The 25,505-nt window shown below is 36.2% G+C and overlaps 1 protein-coding gene across 1 annotated transcript; it reads right to left on the bottom strand.

The window, feature by feature from the left end:
- Positions 1 to 469: 469 nt before the first annotated feature.
- LOC126604608 (photosystem II 22 kDa protein, chloroplastic-like) lies at positions 470 to 4,110 on the bottom strand. Its single transcript, XM_050271895.1, has 4 exons — positions 3,750 to 4,110; positions 3,557 to 3,670; positions 1,088 to 1,331; positions 470 to 871 (listed from the first exon to the last, which is right to left on the bottom strand). Exons 1-4 carry the CDS (start codon positions 3,966 to 3,968, stop codon positions 624 to 626), a joined length of 825 nt encoding a protein of 274 aa, XP_050127852.1. The 5' UTR covers positions 3,969 to 4,110; the 3' UTR covers positions 470 to 623.
- Between the last annotated feature and the right edge of the window lie 21,395 nt (positions 4,111 to 25,505).

Raw genomic sequence — 25,505 nt, 5'->3', positions numbered from 1 at the left:
AGAAAACATTGTTTTTAAAGGGTTAGTTGCAAATGTAAAACGATTTTCACAATTTGATGTAAGATTCTTGGTAGAGACATGATACAAAAGTCATTTGTATAGTTAAATTTCCTTAAGGATTATTTGATTACTTCTTGTCCCAATGTTAAATGCCAAAATAATCTCACCAAGATGAGTTTTAGATGAATTCCACTTCCAAACTTAGGATTTTTAGACACCGTCGCATTGGTAGATCCAATTAATAAAATCTTGTAGGATATTAAAATTTACAAACCTAGCTTGGAAAGTAAGTTAACTCTATGGAAGACAATATCGCATTTGGTAGATCCGATACGATAAACCGGGTAGGGGATTACAATTTACAAACCTAGCTTGTTAAGCAAGTTAACTCAAGAGAGTTGAAAGCTAGCTCATTGCGTCAAATTCTCACTCTCTTACTTTCATTTTCTGCTCATAGGAATTCGAAAGCTAGTGCAAAAAGACAGTATATTTAAGGTCAACATGACCAAAGGAAATTAAAAAGGTCGATGATATAAGAATTAGAGAAAGGAAGAAGTATTTTCTCATACATGATTAAAATAAGTTTGATGTAGTGAGCATCAATGATGTCTCTCTCTCTCTCTCTAGTCTTCTTCATCCACATCTGTGATGAATTTACCAGTTCCGGGATTCACTGCAGCAATGAAGAAGAAGACAACATTGAGCAACACAAGGGGTTCGATTTCGTTAATGGGGACTCCAGTCTCAATGTTTAACTGGGCTAGAGCTCCCTTCCCTGTGATGATTTCTCCTATTAGAGAGAATGCAAATCCCAACTGTGCCAATCTTCCAACAAATAGCTCGTTCGCCTTTGTGAATCCAAATAGAGGACCTATGCATTTGTAAAACAACAGAAACTCCTTGGATCATCTAGGTCATGCCACATAATGCAAATTACTTCGTTTTGTAGAATAATGTTTTCTCGTTAGACATGTTATGGTGTAAAACTATCAATTTATGGAACTTTTGTATGTCCAAACTGACAATGTAACAATTTAACATGTACTGTATTTTGAACATTATTTATCTTGAATTGTAAATTAGTTACCTCCTTCATTGAGACCCAAGGCTGATTTAAATCCTTTGCCTGGAGGGATCACTGCCCCTTCAATTCCAGTGGGCGGGTCATCGACGAATTTACCACGGTCACCTAAAGCTCCAATGGCCCCAAGGAGGGTGAAAAGGATGAAGAAGAGAAGAAGTGGTTCAGCTTCATAGATGGGAACTCCGGTTTCCAAGTTCAATTGTGAAAGAATTCCTTTTCCTGTAATTGCTTCTCCCAACAATGATGCCTGCAATGTTTGCACAGAAAGACAAAATTCTCATGAATATGCTTTGTGGGTCTAATTTTATCAGTCAAAGACCGTGGCTCATCTGAACAAAAAAAAAAAATGATGCTCGAGAGATCTTTTTTAAAATTATATTTTGTAGATCACATGATGTAGTAGTTGGTGGTTAGAATTCTTCTTTAAATCATTAAAAAAGTTGTCCAACTAACAAACCGTCACATTACGTGATTTGCAAAATATAATTTACAATGATGATCTTTCTAGTATTTCCAAATATAAAATATGGCAAGACTTATGACTATTTTAGCGGCATGTGTGAGGGTTTACTATGTGTATATCTGAAAATGCTTCATCATGCTAATTTTATTACCATCTCAAAGTACTTCGTTCATGCTAATTATAAGCAAAGCGAAATGAAAGAATTATATAGAAATTTGTTGCCAAATTATTCTGAGATATTGGTGAAAACTAAATCGTTTTAAACAAATCTTGAAAGATAATGGTAATGAAAACAAATTGTAAACCAATAAGATAGCAAAACTCGGAAGATGTTATTAATTTAAACTATGTCTAAAGGTTTGCATGTTTACTTATTACGTTTTTCAAGCACGAAGAACATATATGGTGGGTAGAAGAAAGTAAGAAGGATTTTCTCCACTTTAGGTTTTGTTACATTATTATTATGTTAAGATTTGATAACATAACTATGTATACCTTTGTACCACTACTTCAGAGCAACCTGTTTAAATAAAAGAAAATTCAGGATGTACGATTTTCTTTATTTCGTAACATTTTATATTTGGTTTTTCAAAGCTTCTTTTGGATGCATATACAGAGTCAAGTTCATGCTCTTCCTTCGCGTGTCTTTACCTTTAGGCTTTCTGTTTATATCGTGATTTTCTTTTTTTTATTCACTAAAACTTCTCTTTTATTGTCAGAGTTTTGTTTTTGTTAAAAAATAAATATCTAAATTTTCTTTGTCATCTAAACAAATGTGAAAAGACAATTTGATTATCTATCACTAAATAAAATCTTGGGCAATAATGTAATTTTGTACAAACAAAATTCTGCCTTTTTTTCAAACCTCACCCATATGCCATTATAGCATCTCTAATCATGGGGAAAAAATGTTTGTTACTTTTTAAAACACTATAAACACAAACTAGTTTGTCTACTAATTTAAGCAGTACAAAATGAAGTGTATTAAAAAACACACAAAGTGAGATTATAAGAAGGGAGACTTTGGATGCGGTCCCGAACTATGAATATTCTTTGACTAAAACCTTGTTGATTTTCAATTTTTTATCTAAGTCCCTGAAATTAATGTGATAATTTATTTCTATGTACGTTACTATATTTTTTAAATTAAAAATTGAAATTTATATTTTGTTTATATTAATGAGATTTTAAATAAAAAAACATAATTTGTGGGATTAAAAATATTAAAATATAAATATACTATTGTGTGTGTGTGTGTGTGTATAAACATGGGTACGTTCATCAAAATTAACCAAAAAATTATTGTATCAAAACATGAGTACATTCTTCAAAATCACAAAAAAAAATAAAAATATATTAGGCTTAATAATATTAGTAAATTTCTTCGATTAAACTTAACATGGATACATTCTCAAATCAAAGAAAAAAGAATGTATCCATATAAGTTTAAAAATGGATTAGAAAAAAATTGAATAGATTTTATATATAAAAAAGTGGTACATTTTACTTATAACAAATTGGTATATTTAAGAATGAGTACATTTTAACATTAAAAATTTGAAAAAATTACATGAATTGGTACATATAATTAGCATGGGTACATTTAGAAAAAATAAAAATGGGTACAAATACAAATAAAACTTTAAAAAATATGGGCATAAAAAGAAATTAATATATGGGTACAAATTAAAACTAAAAAGAAAATTGGTACAAATTAAAAATGGGTACAAACTAAAAATAAAAATAAAAATATATGATAAAAATTTTAACTATAAATATAAATATACTAATTGTAACATTTTTAACATTAAATGAATATATTTAGAAATAAAAAAATATTTTATTATTGAAATAATTAATAATGTTATTAATACCAAGGACCTTGATCAAAAATTGAAAAGGAATAAGGTTTTAATCAATGGAGTAGCAAAAGCAAGGATGAGAACCTAATTTCTCCTTATAAGAACTAACAACAAAAATAAAATAAGAGCAAGAAGATTATGACTCACAGCAAAGCCAATCATGGCAACCCGACCAACAAAGAGCTCATTCTGCTTTGTGAAACCAATGCCCCCAGAAGTTCCAAAGATACCGTCTTCAACCTTCGGCTTCGGCGACGGGGCCTGTTCAATTTGGTTAAAAACAACAATCAAACAAATGCATACAAAGTTATGTTTTAACTACAAGAAAAAAAATGAAAACCTTCTTGGCAGGAGCTTTTGTTTTCGATTTGAAGAGAGCGACAACGGTCGAAGATGATGAGGCAAAAGAAGATGATGGGAGGGGTCTGAAAACAAGTTGAGAGAAAGACTTAGGCCTAAGTCTTTGAACTTGTACTTGGAGTAAACGGTCTGAGGACTTCAAGTCGACGACATGGCCTGAAGACACACTACTGGACATGAGAAGCATGGTTTGAGCCATGGTTTTTGCTAGGGTTTAAATTTGGAATTGTTGAAAGAAGATTATCTTTGTTGCTTGGGGTGGAGAACTAGAGGTGTGTGTGAGAGTTAGAGCTAGTTTAAATCGTGAGATGTGGATATGGTGTGTGAGCAATTGATGGGCAACTAGAATGCCCACGTCTAGTACTTTGTGATGTTGGAGATAATGTTCGAGCCTACCTCACTGTAATAACATCAACAAAGTGGGAAGTATAATAGTCCACAAAATGTGGGTCTGACACGGGTACACTTACAACAGGAAAGGGATTCTTTCCAGATCCCTTCCACTAAATCCTACCAATCAACAAATCCGAGCCTTTGAAATTTGAATCAACGGCTAAAGTTATTATAACTTTTAAAGGGGCCACCTGTTTTTAGCCGTTGGATCAAATTTCAAGGGTCTGGAGTTGTTGACTGGTAGGATTTGGTGGAAGGGATCCGGAGAGGATCCCTTTCCCTTATAACAGGTTGGGATGAAAAGTTGCCAGGAGGATCCTCGCCAGATCCTCTTTGTGAGGATCTTTCACATCCGTTTATCGTACTTCGTAAAATCAGAAATCATTGTATTTTTTTTTATTTAAAATTGAATATAAACAGTAACTGACAAAAACTGGCCGCACGATATACGATGAACATATATGATTAAAGGATTCCCAAGATTCTCACTGGAAAAGTTGCAAATCATACATAGCAACATAGCATAACAACAAAATATATAATGCATATGTTGCAGAGCGTAGCCATTAATGTTGTTGATGCACAAAATCAGTGAGAACTTTGGTACAACAGAAAGTGTCAAGTTTGTGACCTTCGCTAGATTGCTCCGGTCACTAGTGTGGATAAGTATGTAAATGGATAGAGACAGGGAAGCAAACACAAGATGTTCGTGGTTCACCCAGATTTGCTACATCCACGGAGTAGAGGAGTTCTCATTAATTGTGAAGGGTTTACACAAGTACATAGGTTCAAGCTCTCCTTTATTGAGTACTAGTGAATGATTTAGTACAAAATGTGAAGGAAATTTTGTGAAAAACATGTTCATTTAAGCAACATCTATAGCATGCAATTAACAAATTAAAGGTGGAATCATGCTTGTATGCACTTAAAAACAAAACATTAACCATGAAATTCAAAGCCTAGTAGTTGGGTGAACCAAGACTCAACTCAAAACAAAGTGAGTTGAGAAATTATACCTTTGTAGATTCCTCTTTGCATAAGCAAAGGCTAATCACCCAAAGAGAGGGCATTCATTCCTTGCATCTTAGATCTATGGATTTGGATGGATGAAATGGTTCTCCAAGTTCCCAAAATTGAGAACCTCTAAGTCTCTTCACCAAGGTTAGATTGGAGAAGAAATGAGTGACCTTGGAGTAGTAGGATTGCTAGCTAAACCCTCCAAGGAGGCCGGCCACTTTTAGAGAGAAATGAGAGCTTATGTTCTCATCCTTTCCCCAAAAGAAAACCCTAATTGAATTTTGGCTATAAAGTCATATTTATACCTTAATTCATTGGAGTGGCAAACTTGTAAATAAGTCCAAAACTCACTCCATCTCTAAATGGCCGGCCTTAGGGTATTATTGGGCTAATTGGGCCTTTGTGAATCATTATTCATTAAGTTGTCATACAACTTAAGTCAATGGGCTTGACGTTCGAAGCCCATTGGGCCTTAAGGTCCAAAACTATCCCGAGGTCTTTAACGAACTTATTCGTTTGATTAATTAACATATTAATTAATCCTTGCCATAAATAATTAAACCATTTAATTATTCTTACTCATCTCCATTGTTTCTTCAATCTCCACCTTACACGGTGTACGATCCATTAGATTCCTTTTAGCGAGGCAGTGGGCAATTAAAACCATTTCAAATCGATTGTGAATTGAAACTTACTTTCAATTCTCCCTTTAGTGATTATACACGTTTAGGGCTTCCACAAACCATGAGTGACACCTAGCAGCACATCATGGTTACCCAAGCTAATCAGAAGAGGTGGAGAACCTATTCAGTTTAGGATTACAAATGCAATACGGTCTTTCTCTAATACAATACTCTTGACCACATTGTTTGGTTTGATAGTTTATTCATGTCTACTATCCAATGTGATTCGTGTGCTTATATGATTACCTTGAATGTGATTTGGAACGACTTCCTAAATCTCATTCATACTATGGCCAGAGATTCTTAATCATATCATAGATTATTCTCCCCCAAACGGTTTGAAGGTTAGAGATCCCTTGTTGCGCATTCACTTGCCTCCATGGCTAAGTGGCTTAACCCCGACGATGCCGTGGACACCCACGGATGGGGTGACTTTGACATAATCAAAGATCAAGTACCTAACCACAAGACAACTATGATGCCTCAGGTCAAAGGACTACTTTGCATTATCCCAACCATGAGTTCTCATGTGACATGAATATGAGAACTCTTTGTTGATCGTGTTCAGTGAACTCATTCTCTATTGAGCACCTACGTACTTGTCTTGATGTCACACACACCAATGACTCGAGACTAGTCACTCTCCCTGAGAGAAGACACAGCACGTACTGATCTTAACGGACTGTCAATGCCCAATTGGCAATCCTATGATCAGGAACGTTTAGGATGTGTCTACGAAAGAATGGTCTCATGAATCTAACTTCTTTAGATCGCATTCTCCCAATCACATATTCCTTGGACTTATCGTTTAAGCGTATAACATTTATATGAGACGGCTCAAACAATAATCTTTGCCCTTGATATTAAACTAGATTAGTTTAACATGTGAAATGTCCGTAAAGTATCATCACATGATTGGTTTTAGGGCACATTTCCAACAAAATGACATTAGGAAATATTGTGAGAGAATGATCTCCTTTTATAGAAGAGAGTTTCTAGCTTTGTTCTGACATTGACACGTGTCATCTTGTGATTGGCCTTTGATGTTGACACGTGTCGCCCTGTGATTGGCCTCTTGGTGTTGACACGTGTTGCACTGTGATTGGCCTCCTGGTTGGAGGGAAACTCTTCTAGGTCCTTGACGGTATAACGTTGACCGGTGCTTGGTAGTTTCAGGATTGGTCAAGTATGGTACAAACAAATGTGATTTTATAACTCGTGTGTTACGAGAAAAATAAGTCAATCACTAGTTTATGCATGCACATTGAGTACTGTTACACTTACCACCTGTTTGTACCATACTTGACCAATCCCGAAACTACCGAGCACCGGTCAATGTTATACTGTCAAGGACCAAAAAGAGTTTCCCTCCAACCAGGAGGCCAATCATAGCGCGACATGTGTCAACATCAGAAGCCAATCATGGCGCGACACATGTCAACATCAGAAGCCAATCACAACACAACACGTGTCAATGTCAGAACAAAGCTAGAAACTCTCTTCTATAAAAGGAGATCATTCTCCCACAATATTTTCTAATGTGATTTGTACTAAATCATTCACTAGTACTCACAAAAGGAGAGCTTGAACCTATATACTTGTGTAAACCCTTCACAATTAATGAGAACTCTTATACTCCGTAGATGTAGCCAATTTGGGTGAACCATGTACATCTTGTGTTTGCTTCCCTGTCTCTATCCATTTACATACTTATCCACACTAGTGACCGAAGCAATCTAGTGAAGGTCACAAACTTAACACTTTCTGTTGTACCAAAGTCCTCACTGATTTTGTGCATCAACACCACCTATTTGTACCATCTCTCTAATAGAGGTAGGGCCTGGTAACGCATGTGAATCTCATCTTTGTTAGAGAGATGATACAAATAGGTAGTAAAAGTAACATTTTTTCATACACATTATCTTCTTGTCACGTTTAGTGGTGGATCCATAAAATATTATTAGGGGGCAGTAAAAATAGTGTGCGAGGTGTGCAATTTTTTTTATAACAAAAATAGCATGCAAATCGCCATTTCATCGAGTCTTGGTAGGCCTAAAGTCATTTGTAAAAACATATTGCACACCTGTTAAGACCTCATTCGAATGGGTAACTAACATGTTCCAAGATTGCTCCCATATGAATGCTTAACAAACGAACACACTTCTCCTGAACACACTAACAATTTGATTGATATCATTGCATCTCATTAATATGTTTGTCCTAGGATGGTAATGCTTTGTTCATTCTCTGAGATTACCATTTCATTTACTTTGCATTTTTGGATAGTCTTTTACTTCGTTCTTTTTTTTTTCTTCCTACAATTGTAATCACAACCAACAAACAAGCAAGAGGTAAATAATATTAAGAATAGACTGTCAAGTGGCAGCACCTCTCTAATGCATTTTATATAGCAAGTAGAGGGCATATATGTAGGGCAACTCCAACCTTCAAAGGGGCAGCACCCAAGTCATCCATGAAAATTCATCAGAATTTGAAGGGTCAAGTGATCCCCTTTGCCCCTAAGCTAGTCTGCCCCTAATCATGTGGTTCAAACATATTTCATCACCAGTTTATGCATGTATACACTATCTCTCTTGTCACGTGGCATGTCAAACATATTTCGTACAAGTTTTTTTTGGGTTAATTACACGCTAGAGGTGACCAAATAATAGTGTATTGTTGTGTGCACAATATTTAGGGTTGTTTAGTGCAATAAGTATGTAGTCCAATCAAATACAATACTTTAGCAAAATAATAAATTAAAAATACAATACAATACGGTGTACTAGTATCCATTATTGTTTTATGTGGCCAAACATAACTTGGTCACATTTGGTGGACCATTTATTAAAGCAATATTAAAAAAGAAATACATTTGTTTTTAACAACAATACAACTAAGTGTGTTTATATATAACGGCATTCAACCTACTATCTATTTGATTAAAATGAATTTGCTCCACTAATGAAATCATTAACCCTAAAGAGAAATCAAATACGTTTAAATGAGCCACAACTAATTGTGTCAACCATAGTACAAGCCCAAATAGACAAAGATATTACTCTGACAAAAGGACACCAGAGGGCCAAACCTACAAATCCACACCACAGCCCATGTAGGGCCCCACACCATCCCCATATATAAATAATTAAGAAAATTAGGATTTAAGCTCATGTGGTGAAGTGTATTATGATTTAGGCCCAAAATTGAAATTTCATCAACTCTCTGTTAATATTAGCATGTGAGCCACACATATTATGCTAAAACATAACTCTACATTAGTTGTTAGCACGTGGGGCTATATGTGAGGCTAACTTTATCTTTTTAGTCTCACATGTGAGCCTTTATATGCTAACAATTAATGGTGAGTTGACAAAATCTTCAATTTTAGGCTTAAATACTAATTATTTTTTTACCACATGGGTTATCTTCCTTTCAATTGCACTTTAGCCGCCACCCCTCCCCAACTTTAGAATAAAGTTATAGGCAGTATTTAAAGCTCCATGCCTCAACCAACCATATTCAGTTTTCAAAGGCTAGTTAGTTCATGAGAGAATCTCTCACGTATCCAATACATAATCTTAACAGCATTTCCTCTATTATTACGGGTAGAAATCAAGAGGAGATGAGAGAGATATCATAATCATATGGTGCCCTGAGTACATGAAAGAATCTCTCATAATCCAGTATCACCAAATGAGACCTTACAACTCAATTCACACTTTAGACTACTTTTAGTATTTTGTGTCAAGTAAATGGAGTCAACCCAATTAAGCTCAACACTAGTTAGCTATTTTCTTTAAAAGGAAAACTAATGAAAAGAGCTTGAAAACTTTGAGTTTTAATGATAAGGACAAAATAAAGGGTAAAGTGAATAGTATCAGGATTGACTTTTTAATGTAAAAATGTGGTTTTTCGTTAAAGTGAACAGTACCAGGTGCTTTTCGTTAAAGTTCCCTTCTCTAAAACCTTAAACCAGGTTAATTAATAAGGTTGTCTCCTTTATGCATGCATTGGATCAACAAAACCAGCATGCATATGGACTAGGGGATATTTACAAAAAACACATGCCTTTACTTGGATCTTTCTCTAAGGTCACATTCAGACCTCACCGGATGAGTGAGTCCACACAAGTGTTGGAGATGTGAACCACACACATACACTCACTACATGCCCTGCAAAAATACAAGCTGGGTACAAAAAGTATCTAAGGCCGACAGATCAACTTTGAACACATCGATGAACAAGCAGAGTGCACCTGGATATTACAAGGTTTTTGTTGGCACATTATAAACCTCAGTAATTCAGTAATATTTCAACAATTTTAAAGAAAAATGAACTTTATACTAACACCTACTCCAACCCTATAAGTAAAACTCAAATTTTAGATTCTAAATCTACCTCAACTTGTTCCAACTCTTGGGCCAAATATGAGTTTTAACCCAAAACTCATTTTTGGGGCAAATTTAGAGCTCGTTTGGATGTGCTTTTAAAATGACTGAAAGCGCTTTTGGTGAAAATATTTTTCGAAACAATCCTTAGTAAAATGTTAATAAATCCTGAAAAAGCATTTAAAGCGCTTCCTGGAAGAAGCACATAACTGGTGCTTCTCGTAGAAAGCACTTAAAGTGCTTTTGGAACCAAAAAATATTTTCTTTAAAAACGCTTTCAGTCATTTTAAAAGCACATCTAAACGAGCTCTTAATTTAGGCCAGAATTTCCTCATGGGTTAGTGGGTTGGGCCGCTATATATGTGAATTTTTTTTTAGTTTTATATTTAAAACTTCATTGAATCTAACATCTATGATCTTATATGCTCAAATCTAACGAGTGATTTTTCAATAGTGTTCAACGAGTTTCATGGTGTCGGTTTAGTGATTTTTCAATAATTATTGGAATCTAAGTATTTTTAGGTTAAATTAATTAGAATAGTCTACATAAATTTTTATTTTTAAGAAAGTTACTTCAAGAAAAAAATTATCCTAAATTCATTATTTAGTAATCTCAGACTAAAAATTTACCCAAAAGGGTTAGAGCAAACAAACAGTTTCTAAGTTAAACTCAAAAACAATTTTCAAGTTTTAGGCATTAAAAACTTGTTTGATAGGACTATTTTAAAAAACTGAACTCAAGACTAACTCAATAATATAATCTTTTTACCTCTCACTTCAAATCTCTCTCTCTCTCCCTTTTCTTCTTTCTCTTTCCTTTTTTTTATAACCTTTCTCGTCTCTCATCCAATCCACTCTCTTCATTCTCTCGATTCATTCTCTTTCCTCTTCCTCTCTATCTCGTCCGATCCTCTCACTTATTTCTCTTTCCTTCAATCATCTCTTACTTTCTTTCCTCCTCTCTCCTCTTTCTCTCTCTCCTGCGACCCCTCGGTTTAGATCTCCTTGTCTAGTTTAAGTCGTAAGAGTTAAAATTTTTAAATTGCAAACCAATCAAGTTTTTAAGTCTTAAAGAAAATTGTTTTCAAGAAATGTTTTTAAGAAATGTTTTGAGAAATGATAAAAAATTTCAAATAGGATACCAAACAAGCACTAAACTTTTTTAGTAAAAAATTTTAATTTTAACCCAAGAGTTAAATATGGTCTAACAACAATTATGTGGTATAAAGGCATCTTGCCCAGGAAGATGCCTAAGTTCCTACCAAGGATTCCTTCTTTTGGTGGGATCTGGACCTACCAGTGGAATGAGAACATATCACAAGCCTAGTTGCACAATAGAGTTTGGCTTTTTATTTTTCTGCCCCTTCACACAAGAAAATATTGAAGAAGAAAAGATTCGAATTCGCAACCTTGGCATAGGATAAATGCATGATGCATCAAAAGGGGCAATTACACATGATGGGCTAATTGAATTCAAGATGAAAAAAATGGGTTGGTGATGTGATAAAAACTAACACACAAATTAAACCCTATTAAGACAGTTGTAGTATGAGCAAGTAGGGATTGTTCTAGGCCGGAGATTAGAAGGGATGCTAGTCAACACTTGTTGATGCCCAAAACCGGAGGTCTTGGAACAACGTAAATCCAACCGTGAATCTGCAAGAAATGTAAATAACACAAGATGTATCGTGGTTCACCCTAATGTTTGGGCTACGTCCACACTGATTATTGTATTTCTCAGATGATTGTGAGGGAGAGAGTGTGAGAGCCTCTGTAATGAGAGTGAGGCTTTGAGAGGGGGTGAGAGGGCCTAGGAATTGGCCTCCCCTAATTGTGAGGGTGATGAGTCCTTTTATAGAATAAGGGCTCCTCACTTATTACATATTTGCCCCTTCCTTTATTACATAATTACATTTAAGTCTCCCGAGTATTTGTACGAGATCTAAATACGGAGGCCTTAAGTATGGTATAAACAGTAGTCCCCCAAGTCTTCAGTCAAGAGAGTCTTTTGGCTGGAGACTTGAAATTCAGTCCATGTGTAGGCCGAAGTAACTAGATGTTGTCTTGAACTGATGCTCGATATGAGTCGGTGCTTAATCTGAAATGATGCATAACTAGAAGTAGCACATGTTGCGAGGCTGCTCAGCTCGTGGCTTATGTTGCCTTGGTTGGCTCGGCTTGTGGCGTTGAAGGTGAGGAAGTCCCTTTATAGAATAAGGGCTCACTCCTCAATACATGAATGATGGGCTAGAGTTGATGCTCTCTAGTGAGGGAGTCCCTTTTATAGAATAAGGGCTCGCTTCTTAATACATAACTAATGGGTTAGGAGTGATGCTCGCGGCAAGACGGTTGCTCAGCTGGCGGCGATGCCCTCTAATGAAGGTAAGGGAGTCCCTTTTATAAAATAAGGGTTCGCTCCTCAGTACATGAATAATGGATGCTCTTTAATGAAAGTGAGAGAGTTTCTTTTATAGAATAAGGGCTCACTCTTCAATACATAAATAACGGGCTAAGTCCCCCAAGTATTTTTCATAAGTGCTTTCTAATGAAAGTGAGGGAGTCCCTTTTATAGAATAAGGGCTCGCTCTTCAATACATAAATAATGGGCTAAGTCCCCCAAGTATTTTTCATGAGGCCCAATTGAGGCCTAATATATGGTGTATAGTGTAGTCTCCTAAGTCTTCGGTCAATAGAGTCTGTTGGCTAGAGACTTCAAATTGAATCTATGTCTGAGCCGAAGTGGCGGTTGTTCGGATGCGGTATTTGTATACCCTACACTGAAGCTTTGTAGGTGAAGTTTTGCAAGTGAAGCTTTGAAGCTAGAGCTTTGTAAATGAAGCTTTTGAAGCTGATTGACATGAGTGATGCTCATGAATGTTTATGTTGATTGACATGAGTGATGCTCATGGATGTTATCATGAGTGATGCTCATGGATGTTGACATGAGTGATGCTCATGAATGTTTATGTATGATTGATATGAGTGATGCTCATGAATGTTTATGCATGATTGACATGAGTAGTGCTCATGTATAATTTTGAAGTACTGGGCGTACTTTTAATCACCTGGTTGGTGGTAATAGCAGCAGGTTGCTGAATAAATTTGGAGTGATGCTCATAGATGTTGTCATGAGTGATGCTCATGAATGTTGACATGAGTGATGCTCATGGATGTTGACATGAGTGATGCTCATGGATGTTGTCATGAGTGATGCTCATGAATGTTGACATGGGTGATGCTCATGAATGTTTATGTATGATTGACATGAGTAGTACTCATGTATAATTTTGAAGTACTGGGCGTACTTTTAATCACCTGGTTGGTGGTAATAGCAGCAGGCTGCTGAATAAATTTGGAGTACTGGGCGTACTTTTGATCACCTGGTTGGTGGTAATAGCGGCAGGCTGCCGAATAATTGTGGAGTACTGGACGTAATTTTGATCACCTGGTTGGAGATAATAGCGGCGGGGTGCTGAATAATTTTTTGTAGTATTGGGCGTACATATGGTCACCTGGTTGGTGCTATTTTGGGCTTATGGGCCTTCGCCCTCCACAACATGCCAGCCCATTTATTTTGGGCTTTGCCGTTTTTTTATTTTATTATATTTTTTATTACCGTCTAATGGGGTTTATACAGATGTCTCTAAAAGATAAGAAAAATAAATCACATCATTCTGGTGGGGTGTTTATTCCTTGCTTTTGCAGTGTGGGTGTTTATTCCTTGCTTTTGCTTTTCTCTTTTCCACCGTACCTTTCTTTTGCTTTTGTGTTTTCTCTGCAACTTTGAAGCTTGCCTTGCTTGAACCGACGAATATGACTCATTGGTGACAGCTTGCATCTCCCTCTTTTGCTTTTGTCGTTCCCTTTTCCACCGCACCTCTCTCAATCAGTCTCTTTTTCTTTTCCACCTACAGAAATCTTCACCTGCACAGATTTGCTTTATCTGTGGTTTTTTGGTTTGGTGTTTCTGCAGATTCACGGTGGAGGTGAAAAAATGAAAGAGAACCGACATAGTTTTTTGTGTCGTTTCCCACAGACGGCTCCAAATGTTGATGCATAAAACTGGAGGTCTTGGAACAACATAAATCCAACCGTGAATCTGCAAGAAATGTAAATAACACAAGATGTATCGTGGTTCACCCCAATGTTTGGGCTACGTCCACACTGATTATTGTATTTCTTAGAGGATTGTGAGGGAGAGAGTGTGAGAGCCTCTGTAATGAGAGTGAGGCTTTGAAAGGGGGTGAGAGGGCCTAGGAATTGGCCTTCCCTAATTGTGAGGGTGAGGAATCATTTTATACAATAAGGGCTCCTCACTTATTACATATTTGCCCCTTCTTTTATTACATAATTACATTTAAGTCCCCCAAGTATTTGTACGAGATTTAAATATGGAGGCCCTAAGTATGGTATAAACAACACTAATTAGACTTAAAAACTGCAAACTAAGCTAAACTGACACTCAACATAAGGGGGAGGTTTTTGGACGAATTCTAACTTAACACAAGTAAATTGAAAAAACAAATTAAGTTTGCTACGAAAATTGGGTGAAAGGCTAGCTAGAGGATTCTTCTCCACACATGAAAGATATACATACAAATCGATTTCCAGTAATTATTCCTATAAACCATGAATGACAATGCCTCAAATTAATCGTGAACTGCACTAATTAACTCTCAGATTTTCCTAATTTCATTGAATTGGACTTAACGATGCAATCAAATTATTCTGATCAAGTTCCCTATATGAACAACATGATAGAGATACATATCAAAGATCATTAAGTTCTATGAAAATCATAAGCATTGACAGGCATTCGTAACTATGAACTGCATGATACTTCTGCCAGGAATTTATTTAACACAATCATGACTAGTGACTTTTACTACTTGTAAATATAAGTTCATAATGATTAGGTGAAATTCCCTTATATTCTAGCATCAAATCCCTGCATGCAAACTAAGTGTGCACCCTTAATCAACACACAAGAACAAGTTCTTAATAAAACAAATAAGTAAATTGCATTCATGGTTTATGAAACAATAACTAGATGTAATCAATTCATACGAAACATATGATCATGGCTTCAAATGCATCTCTAGCTAAAAAGAAACTTAGTTATGCATGTTCGTCATAACTAAATAAAAACAATCTAAATTAAACATTGAAATCAAATAAGGATAGAAAGAACTCTAAGACACTCTAACAATGGTAGATTCGGCTCCTCCTTTACTTGCAAGCACGGCTCAAAATCTCATTCTCTCCTCCATAAACCTGCGGCACTCTCACCAATTTTCTCTCTAAAAACTCTCCTTGAAAGCTACGGCAATAACTTGTATGTATAGGGCTAAGGCACGGCCTACTTTGTGGTGGAAAATGATTGAGTTGTTTGCAGGGTTTTAGGACTCCTTAAATCATATTAGAAGTGGTTGAATGTGATAAGGAATCCCCCTTGCAGATGGAGATAACGTAAGATAGGATAAGGATATAATAAGATAAGATAAGATAAGATTTAGATAAAACAGGACTGGATAAGATAAGGTAAGTTTGGATAAGGATAGGATAGGATTAGATAAGGTTTGTTGAGGATATGGTTTCCCTTTAATTTCTTATTCCTTGTCTCCCAAGCCTCACTCTTAATTCCTCCAGATTGTAGCACATTTCTAGCGTTATTTAAACACCAAAAACGTCCATCCAAAGTGCTCCCCACACATGCTATCCAATGCAAGTCCAAAACTGCTCCAAATTGCTCCATTTAGCCATTTATTGTCATCTTTGCCAATTGGACCTACAAACACACAAAAATAGCTTAAATCACTATAATAAATAGAAAGTAACTCACTAAATGCAAAGAAACAAGTTAACAAAGTCGCATAAATGTATTGTGATGAAGACTTTAAAGTAGTAGCACTGTCAACAATTAAGTGCTCTAAGCCAGATTGGGTATTTTGAGGGCAGTGGCGTGTCCCTTATGATCCACTTCAATTCCCTCTTCGATGGTGGTTTTAAATACATCTTTCTTGATAAGTGTTGAATGTTCTTGCCCTATATTTTTAATCACATTAATGGCAAAACAAGAACGAACGTCACTAGGATACTTAACAGATTCAGAAACATTAAAATTAATCACATTGCCATCAAACTCCGTAGTTAACGCTCCTTTAGACATATCAATCTTGGTTTACGCTGTTTTCATGAAAGGTCTTCCAAGTAAGATTGGCAATGGTGTAGAGTGGACTGAATCCTCCATCTCAAGCATATAAAATTCAGCTGGAAAAATCAAATGGTCTACCTGCACCAAAACATCTTCTAAAACTCCTTTCGGATATGCATTAGATCGATTAGCCAATTGAATAATGACACCATCATTTTTAAGCTCTCTTAGATTCATAGATGCATAAACAAAATATGGCATGACATTAATGGAAGCACCTAAATCTAACATAGCATGTTCAAACCTTGTATTACCAATAACACAAGGGATAGTGAAATTACCTGGATCTTTGCATTTAGGTGGCAGCTTTCGTTGCAAAACTGCAGAGACATTTTCACTTACATGTACCACCTCTCTCTCCGGAATCCTCTTCTTTATTGTACAAAGCTTCTTCAAAAACTTAGCGTACTTTGGAACTTGCTTTATAGCATCAAGAAGCGGGATATTGACTTGCACCTTCCCGAAAGTCTCTAGAATGTCTTTTTCATTCTCTTCTTTCCTAGATTGCATAAACCTGCCAGGGAAAGGAAAATTTGGTGGAATAGAGTTAGAAGGAATAGAATTTGAACCAAACTTACCTGAATTGGATGGCTTGGGGATCTTAGGGGGCTGCGGTAAGGGTTGTTCTTCCCTTGCCGTGGCTTTGTCATCCTCTTCTTCCTCAAGCAGCAGCTTTTCGTCCTTTTTTCGGCTTTGTTTGGACATTTTTGGGTTGGTTCCAATCTCCTTGCCACTTCTCAAGGCGATAACTTTAGCCGTTTCAAAACCTCATTTTGGATTAACAATGGTTGAACTAGGCAGTTTGCCTTGTTCTCTGAATTGTCCCATGAATTCTACCATCTGCCCTATTTAATTCTTTAATTCACCCACCTCCTTGCCTTGATTTTGTAAGCCTTGCGTCAAAGAAGTTAGTACTAGAAGAATTTTATCATTATCCATTAACGAACCTAAATTTGGTTGGGCAGATGGTGGGTGAGGTTGTGGTGGTGCAAATGGCTTTTGATAGAGCCTAGGAGGTAGTTGTCTATATCCGCCTTGTTGTTGAGTTTGAGGTTCCCTTCACTTCATATTTGGATGATCTCTCTAGCCCAGATTATAGGTGTTGGAAAACGGGTTATGCCTTGGTTGATTTTGGCCTTGAAAATCTATGGCATTAGCACTTTCCCATCCCCCATTCTCTATCAATTGAGGACATTTATCAGTGGGGTGTCCTTGCATAGAGCACACGCCACAAGTGGTTGTTTTTTGCACTTTGGATTATTCAACAACCTGTGATAGAAGAACAGAGAGATTAGCCATTTGAGATTGAAGTTCTGAAATAGCACTTACCTCATTAGCTTGATGTTGCCGTGGGAGGTCTCTTTGTCCAACTCCTTTGTATTGTTGTGCATTCAAGGCTTGATTTGCTATTAAGATCTTTGCAGTAACTGGTGTTTTGTCAACTAAAGCTCCTTCTGCCAAAGCATCAAGCCTTTGTCTCTCAATTGGAAGTAATCCTTCATAGAAATATTGAATTAAAAGCTCTTCCTTCATTTGATGTTGTGGACAAGATGCAACTAAAGTCTTGAAACGCTTATAACACGCTGGAAAGGATTCTCCTTGGCCTTGTTGAATTCCGCTAATTCTCTTCCTAAAAAAATGACTCTTGAAATTGGGAAAATTTTCTCTAAGAATGCTTTCTTCATGCTTTCCCAAGAAGTGACGGTTCCATGTGCCAATTCAAAGAGCCAATCTTTAGCCTTTTCCAAAAGAGAGAATGGAAAGGCTTTCATCTTTAGAATGTTCCCATCTACATTCATTGGTGTCATGCTTGAGCATACCACTTTAAACTCCTTAAGATGCTTGTTCGGATCTTCCATGGGCAGCCCATGGTATTTGAGAATGTGATGCAACAAACTATACTTCAATTCAAACTCATCGGTGTTTCCTTGCGCTGCCCTAGGGTATTGAATGCAAAAAGGAACGACATTGTCCAATCCAGAAGCTGAAAGTTCCTTGATTGTTTGATTGTTTATAGTCATGTCTTGTTCCTCTTCCTCTTCCTCTTCTTCAAATTTGGATTCAGAACTAGAACTAGGTGGATTGGGTTTTGGCTGCTTCCTCTTCCTTCTCAAAGTTCGTTCAAAATCGTCGTCAAACTCCAATATATGCCCACGAACTGGTTGAGAACTTCTAGTCATAAACTAAAACCTAAAACAAAGAAAACTAAACTAAACTAAATCAGAAACACAAGAAAAACAAAAACATAAACAAAGGGGAGATTAGCAATTTTGCTAATCCCTGGCAACGATGCCAAAATTTGATGTGATAAAAACTAACACACAAATTAAACCCTATTAAGACAGTTGTAGTATGAGCAAGTAGGGATCGTTCTAGGCCGGGGATTAGAAGGGATGCTAATCAACACTAATTAGACTTAAAAACTGAAAACTAAGCTAAACTGACACTAAACATAAGGGGCAGGAGGTTTTTGGACGAATTCTAACTTAAAACAAGTAAATTGAAAAAACAAATTAAGTTTGCTACGAAAATTAGGGGAAAGGCTAGCTAGAGGATTCTTCTCCACACAGTAAACATATGCATACAAATCAATTTTCAATTATTATTCCTATAAACCATGAATGACAATGCCCCAAATTAATCGTGAACTGCACTAATTAACTCTCAGATTTTCCTAATTTCATTGAATTGGACTTAACGATGCAATCAAATTATTCTTATCAAGTTCCCTATATGAACATCATGATAGAGATACATATCAAAGATCATTAAGTTCTGTGAAAATCATAAGCATTGACAAGGCATTCGTAACTATGAACTGCATGATACTCCTACCAGGAATTTACTTAACACAATCATGACTAGTGACTTTTACTACTTGTAAATATAAGTTCATAACGATTAGGTGAAATTCCCTTATATTCTAGCATCAAATCCCTGCATGCAAACTAAGTGTGCACCCTTAATCAACACACAAGAACAAGTTCTTAATAAAACAAATAAGTAAATTGCATTCACGGTTTATGAAACAATAACTGGATGTAATCAATTCATACGAAACATATGATCATGGCTTCGAATTCACCTCTAGCTAAAAAGAAACTTAGTTACGCATATTCTTCCTAACTAAATAAAAATAATCTAAATTAAACATTGAAATCAAATAAGGATAGAAAGAACACTGAGACACTCTAGTAATGGCAGATTCAGCTCCTCCTCTACTTGCAAGCACGACTCAAAATCTCCTTCTCTCCTCCAGAAACCTGCGGCACTCTCACCAATTTTCTCTCTAAAAACTCTCCCTGAAAGCTGCGGCAATAACTTGTATTTATAGGGCTATGGCACGGCCTACTTTGTGGTGGAAAATGATTAAGTTGTTTGCAGTGTTTTAGGACTCCTTAAATCATATGAGAAGTGGTTGAATGTGATAAGGAATCCCCCTTGCAGCTGGAGATAAGGTAAGATAGGATAAGGATATGATAAGATAAGATAAGATAAGATTTAGATAAAACATGACTGGATAAGATAAGGTAAGTTTGGATAAGGATATGATAGGATTAGATATGGTTTGTTAAGGATAAGGTTTCCCTTTAATTTCTTATTCCTTGTCTCCCATGCCTCACTCTTAATTCCTCCAGATTGTAATACATTTCTAGCATTATTTAAACACCAAAAACGTCCATCCAAAGTTCTCCCCACGCATGTTATCCAATGCAAGTTCAAAACTGCTCCAAATTGCTCCATTTAGCCATTTATTGTCATATTTGCCAATTGGACCTACAAACACATGAAAATAGCTTAAATCACTATAATAAATAGAAAGTAACTCACTAAATGCAAAGAAACAAGCTAACAAAGTCGCATAAATATGCTCATATCAAGAGTAAAATTTAAGGATTCAGTTTAGAGTAGTTTTGTAAAGATTTGTTTTTTAATGGTGAGTTTAATTAAATAACACAGGGAATTAAGTTGAAGATCATCAATTTTCTAAGTTTTTCTAATTAAACACCCTAGATCATATTTGGGAAATCAGATTATCGACCACATACTAAAAAATTGATTATTTTTGTAATTGTGTTGATCCTAAAAACTACAAAACCTACGTGGCGTGTAGGCTGAGTAATTAATTAGCTAACTACGTCCTTAGGTTGTATGCGATGCGTGCCAACTCGTCGGCCGAGCTCAGCCGGGGAGTAAAATGTGTTGATGTTGCGTTGAGCGTGTTGCTGAATTCTCATTCTTGCAATTACGGCCGAGGAAGGAATATGTCTCGGCCTTCGAGTTCTAAAGCCTGAAGATAAGGCTGCTAGTCTTGCGAAGTTCACGGATCGTCGGCGCCGGGTTCAGTCACGGTGATTATATTTGTAAGAGTAACTGGCACCAAACTATACAGACACAAGTACTCAAAATAGATGTATGTCTTGATGGTGAATGTGGTTAGGCTGTCAGAATGCCGAACTCTAAAACTTACTTGTGAATATCCAATCATAAAACAACTCGGCGTTCAATGCACCGTGCCTAGTAATCTGTAACACCCCACTTTGCCAAGAAAGCTAGTGAGATGACCCCTGCCAATAAGGACTCAAAAATCCTTCCTAACCAAGACTTGGATAGATAATCAGTCGGCCTCGACACAGTGTTGTTATTCCAAACTGAAGGTGCTCCACGGTTGGCTGATTCTACAGCAATAGTGATGTTTATCCAAACTGAAGATGCTATCGGTTGCCTTCACAATGCTGTTTATCCAAACTGAAGATGTGTCGATGAGAAAGGAGAAATAAAAATCTCAAGGTTGTTGAGAAGTTTCGCGTAAAGTGAGAATTTGCACATGGCAGTTTGTGTGTTAAATTGGAGAGAGCTCCAAATGTTGCACGATGTTTTGTTTTTATAGCAACAAGCCTGCTTCTGGCCGAACTAGAGATATACTCAGATTAGTTCTCCTCAACCCAATCCGATTAAACTTTGACCAATCCTAATCTCCATAGGATTTTGAACCAAACCTTCAAACAAACCATGTTCATCTCCTAATCCAAAGTATTTTAGCTTTAAGACTCCTTATTATACCAGGATTTGACTACTTCAACTTTATCCAAAATAATTCTCTTCGTAGCAGGATTCGGCCAACCTTGAAAGGGCCGGCCCATGACAAGAATTTAAATAAACACCATTGGGCCGAGAATATTTTTGAGCTCGGCCCAAAATAACATTTTGGGTCCAAACAAATTGAGATTTGAATTTCTCAAAGATTTTAGCCCTTCCATAACCACTGTCAAATGACTTGATAAAATGCTTGTTAGAAAGAAAGAAAAATATATGTATGTTTTTTAAATAATATACTTCGTGTTGCCCTAAATTATTTACAAGTGTGATTGTATAAATCCTTATAGGATTCTATAGTATCTTTTAGATAGTTCATCTTTGTAATGTATTACTTGATAGGTAAGGATTCTCTCATTTTTACTACTATAAATAAAGGCATAATGAGATAAAAAATCGTCACCACAGAATCACCAAACTCTCGCTGCTAGGCGCCCCTCTCCCACTCTTTATAGTCCCTCAGTAAAATAGGCATACAATATGTTATCAACACACTCCAACTACTGCGCTAAGGAACTAAGGGTGTGTTTATTTGGCCTTACTAACATTCATTGGACTAGACTCGATTATGTAATGCCCCGGCCCTGAAATATTTATTTTCAGGGATTATGTTTTTTGATAGACCCAAATTTAAACTCTTGTTTATTTAGCTGCAAATATTCACGACTCTTTAATTAAGTTCCTTAATTCCACACGTTCTATAACCTTAATTCTCTTACCAAAACATAACTATTATATTTTCAATTTACTACCCTTTACTTCTCTTAGATCAATTTTCCAATCTAAGAATAATTCTCAACTAAAATGTAATTATTGATTATTTAAGGCTGCATCTAAACTCCATTAGACTGCCTACGTACCCTGGAGCGGGATAAAGCGTTTCGTTGTTCACAATTTATATTCAACCCAATTCACAAAGTAATCAATTAATCCAAAATACTCCACATTCGTGTTAATAATCGAAACACGTCTATTAGATACCAAAAACATAATTGGAATAACAAAATTCACATAAAAACACAATGTCGACTCCCTGGCCGTGCGCCGACGCACGCGCCATCGTGGGTGGCAGTCGGCCACCCTGATTCGCTGGAAAATTTCACTATTTTAAAAACTTCTCAAATTTTACAAAAATGTAGAGCAAGTCATGGGGAACAACTTTTATACATGGGCTGAAGTCCAATTAGGCCAGGAAAAACCCCAATTTCACTCAAACCTACCGAAACCCTAGAATTTAGGTGGCCTCAATCTATCACCTCCGGTGCTCCGCCACCCCCAAAGTTGTTTGGGCTTTGTTCCAGACCTCAAGAGGAGTCTAGTGGTGGTGGTAATTGGAGGAAAACGCTTCATAATTTGAGGAATCTTCACACGAACCTGTTGCACCCACCGACGATTCTTCACCATTTCAAGTCTAAATTTTACCAATTTTAGGGTGGAATGAGTTGAGGGAAGGTGGTGGAGTGATTTCCAAGTGGTGGCTTGGCTTAAATAGCCAGAATTTGACCAGAAATGCCATCGGAATCCATCGGGTATTCACCCATCCGCGGGTCCGATCACAAGGAATCGGGAAGGGATCCATGATCCGTTGTTGCTTTCCCTCTCTCCCGTTCCCTCTTTCCTTCTTTTCTGATTGGGCCTTCCCTTTCTCTCCTCTCCCCATTAGCCGAGCCCCTCCTTCTTTTTCCTCCTGAAACTCCTCTTCCTCCCTTATTTTTATTCTTCCTTCTTTTTTTTTCTCCAACCACTCACGTGGCATCCTTTTACCAAAATAATGCTCCCACAAATCTGGAGCCTTCCAGATTCCTAGCAAAATAACTATTTTGCCCCTACCTTCATTCATTTATAACTCTTTCGTTATAACTCCGTTTTACAAACGGTTTGCGCCTACGCATCCGCTAGATCAAGCTCTATCCAAAGATACCAAAAATACGATAAAATATATGAGGATAAAAATACATCCTCGTATATTTATGTTTAGCCGCCTAGGAGCACTTTCGTCATTTCCACTTATCAATAGATTTTACAACGTAAATTATAATAATGTCCGGAAACAAAACTTTAAAATTTCCCAATTCTATTTCCATAACCATAAATCGATTTATTTTCAATTTTCACCACATATTCATAATTATGAATATCTAAATCGTATATTTAAATTTTTAGGATATTACATTCACCCCCTGTTAAAATAAATCTTGTCCCCGAGATTTCAACCATCGAGTTACGAAAATGAATTAGAACTATTCCCACGATTTCTTTAATGGTGAATAAAATCATAATCTCAGTCTACGATTTTATTCAGGCTGCAAAAATAGGCCACCAAGGAATAATAATCGTGATTCTCACCCACATTCCCAAATCCCTAGCCACATTCATTGGCAGAATAATTATAAAAAATTCTAGCCATACCCATTGGCAAAATAAAAATCCACATCAAGCCACATTCCTCATAGCCTAAAATAAATACTAGATTATCAAACCACATCTACCATTGGTTAGATAAATACTAACATAAAAATCACAATTATTGGTAAATAATTTACCATCATTGGCTATACGTTGCTGTTACCATGATTGTTCCTCAAAATTTCTAGCCACAATCACTGGCGATACCCAACATCATAAAATTTTTGCCATATTCATCATTAGCAAAATAAATATCACTTATTTCAGCCATAACCATCATCGGCCAAACAAATATCAGAAATGCAAGCCATATTCATCAGTGGCTAAATAAATATCACTCACTAGGTAATGGAAAGAAATTTAAAATCAAATTTGCAATACCGTTAACATTGAACGAAATCAAAATTCGTTCTATGATTTCATTCATTTCCTCAATTCACTAAATTGCCCATAGTAAATTTAAAAAAAAAACCTTATCTTCCTTTATTTTATTTTATTTTTTTCCAAATCTTTCTTTCAATTGTTTCTATTTTAAATTGCTTCAAAGTGCAGCCACAGATCGAATAAATGAGTGACTTGCACATCCAGAGTACTATTCACATTTCATCAACCAAAAGGAGAAAATTTATATAACACGACTCTAATGGTCAACAATATTAAACTTTACTAATCACGTAACCACGAGAATATGTGCTTGACATTAGTTTTGTTCTGAATATCAAATGCAACAATAACAACTCATGAGTATGGAAACTCAAAACAATCAAATTTTTAATTATAAACTTTCCCCATCGATTCGTTTCATCAATCACAAAAATTTCACATCTCACACAACTAGAAATTCGTTTTTATTAAACGAACTCAAATCTCTTTTCATAATTTTATTCATGTCCACCAAAAATAAAGGGAGGAATTTTCATGGTCTTTCAACCATTCCAATTATAATGGTCAACCATAACCACAGTTTATCATTTATTCCCATTTCATAAATCATCATGATTTTTATAAATACCAAAATGTCCAACCATAATTATCATTGGCCACAATATTTTAAAATTTCTAGCCATATTTATCATTGTCAATACAATGATTTCACCACCATTTGTTTTTCAATCAATGAGTAATAGTCTGGAAAAGATTGTAATATACTTGGCCGATACACATCACACCTTTTATCACTTCAATAATTCATTTTTTTTTTCACAGCCCACACATGGAGCTTTTCTCCCGAAAACATTGGGTCTTTGTGCCTACTCATCCATTCTTTCACATTTCACGGGTCATTCGCCCAATTCATAGTTCACATGGTCACTTTGCCCAAGTCACACATCCTCGGGCCTTTTTGCCCACATCCCACATCCTTAGGCCTTTTTTGCCCACATAACACATCCTCCCATTCCATGGGCTATCACACCCAAATCGACATCCACGGACCTTTTTCGCCCAATTTCAACATCCACGGCATTTTCTGCCCAATTCAACATCCATGGCATTTTCTGCCCAATTCAATATTTTTCACTGGCACATGTATAATA

The sequence above is a fragment of the Malus sylvestris genome, chromosome 15 (assembly GCF_916048215.2).
Source record: "Malus sylvestris chromosome 15, drMalSylv7.2, whole genome shotgun sequence".
In the NCBI taxonomy this organism is placed as follows: domain Eukaryota; kingdom Viridiplantae; phylum Streptophyta; class Magnoliopsida; order Rosales; family Rosaceae; genus Malus; species Malus sylvestris.
This window is presented reverse-complemented; position numbering and strand designations above follow the sequence as displayed.

Coding starts and splice junctions, on each gene's coding strand:
- LOC126604608 (XM_050271895.1), bottom strand. CDS start 3,968: ATGGCTCAAACCATGCTTCTCATGTCCAGTAGTGTGTCTTCAGGCCAT. Junction 3,671..3,749: donor CAAAAGCTCCTGCCAAGAAG/GTTTTCATTTTT, acceptor CAAATTGAACAG/GCCCCGTCGCCGAAGCCGAA. Junction 1,332..3,556: donor TTGCCATGATTGGCTTTGCT/GTGAGTCATAAT, acceptor CAAACATTGCAG/GCATCATTGTTGGGAGAAGC.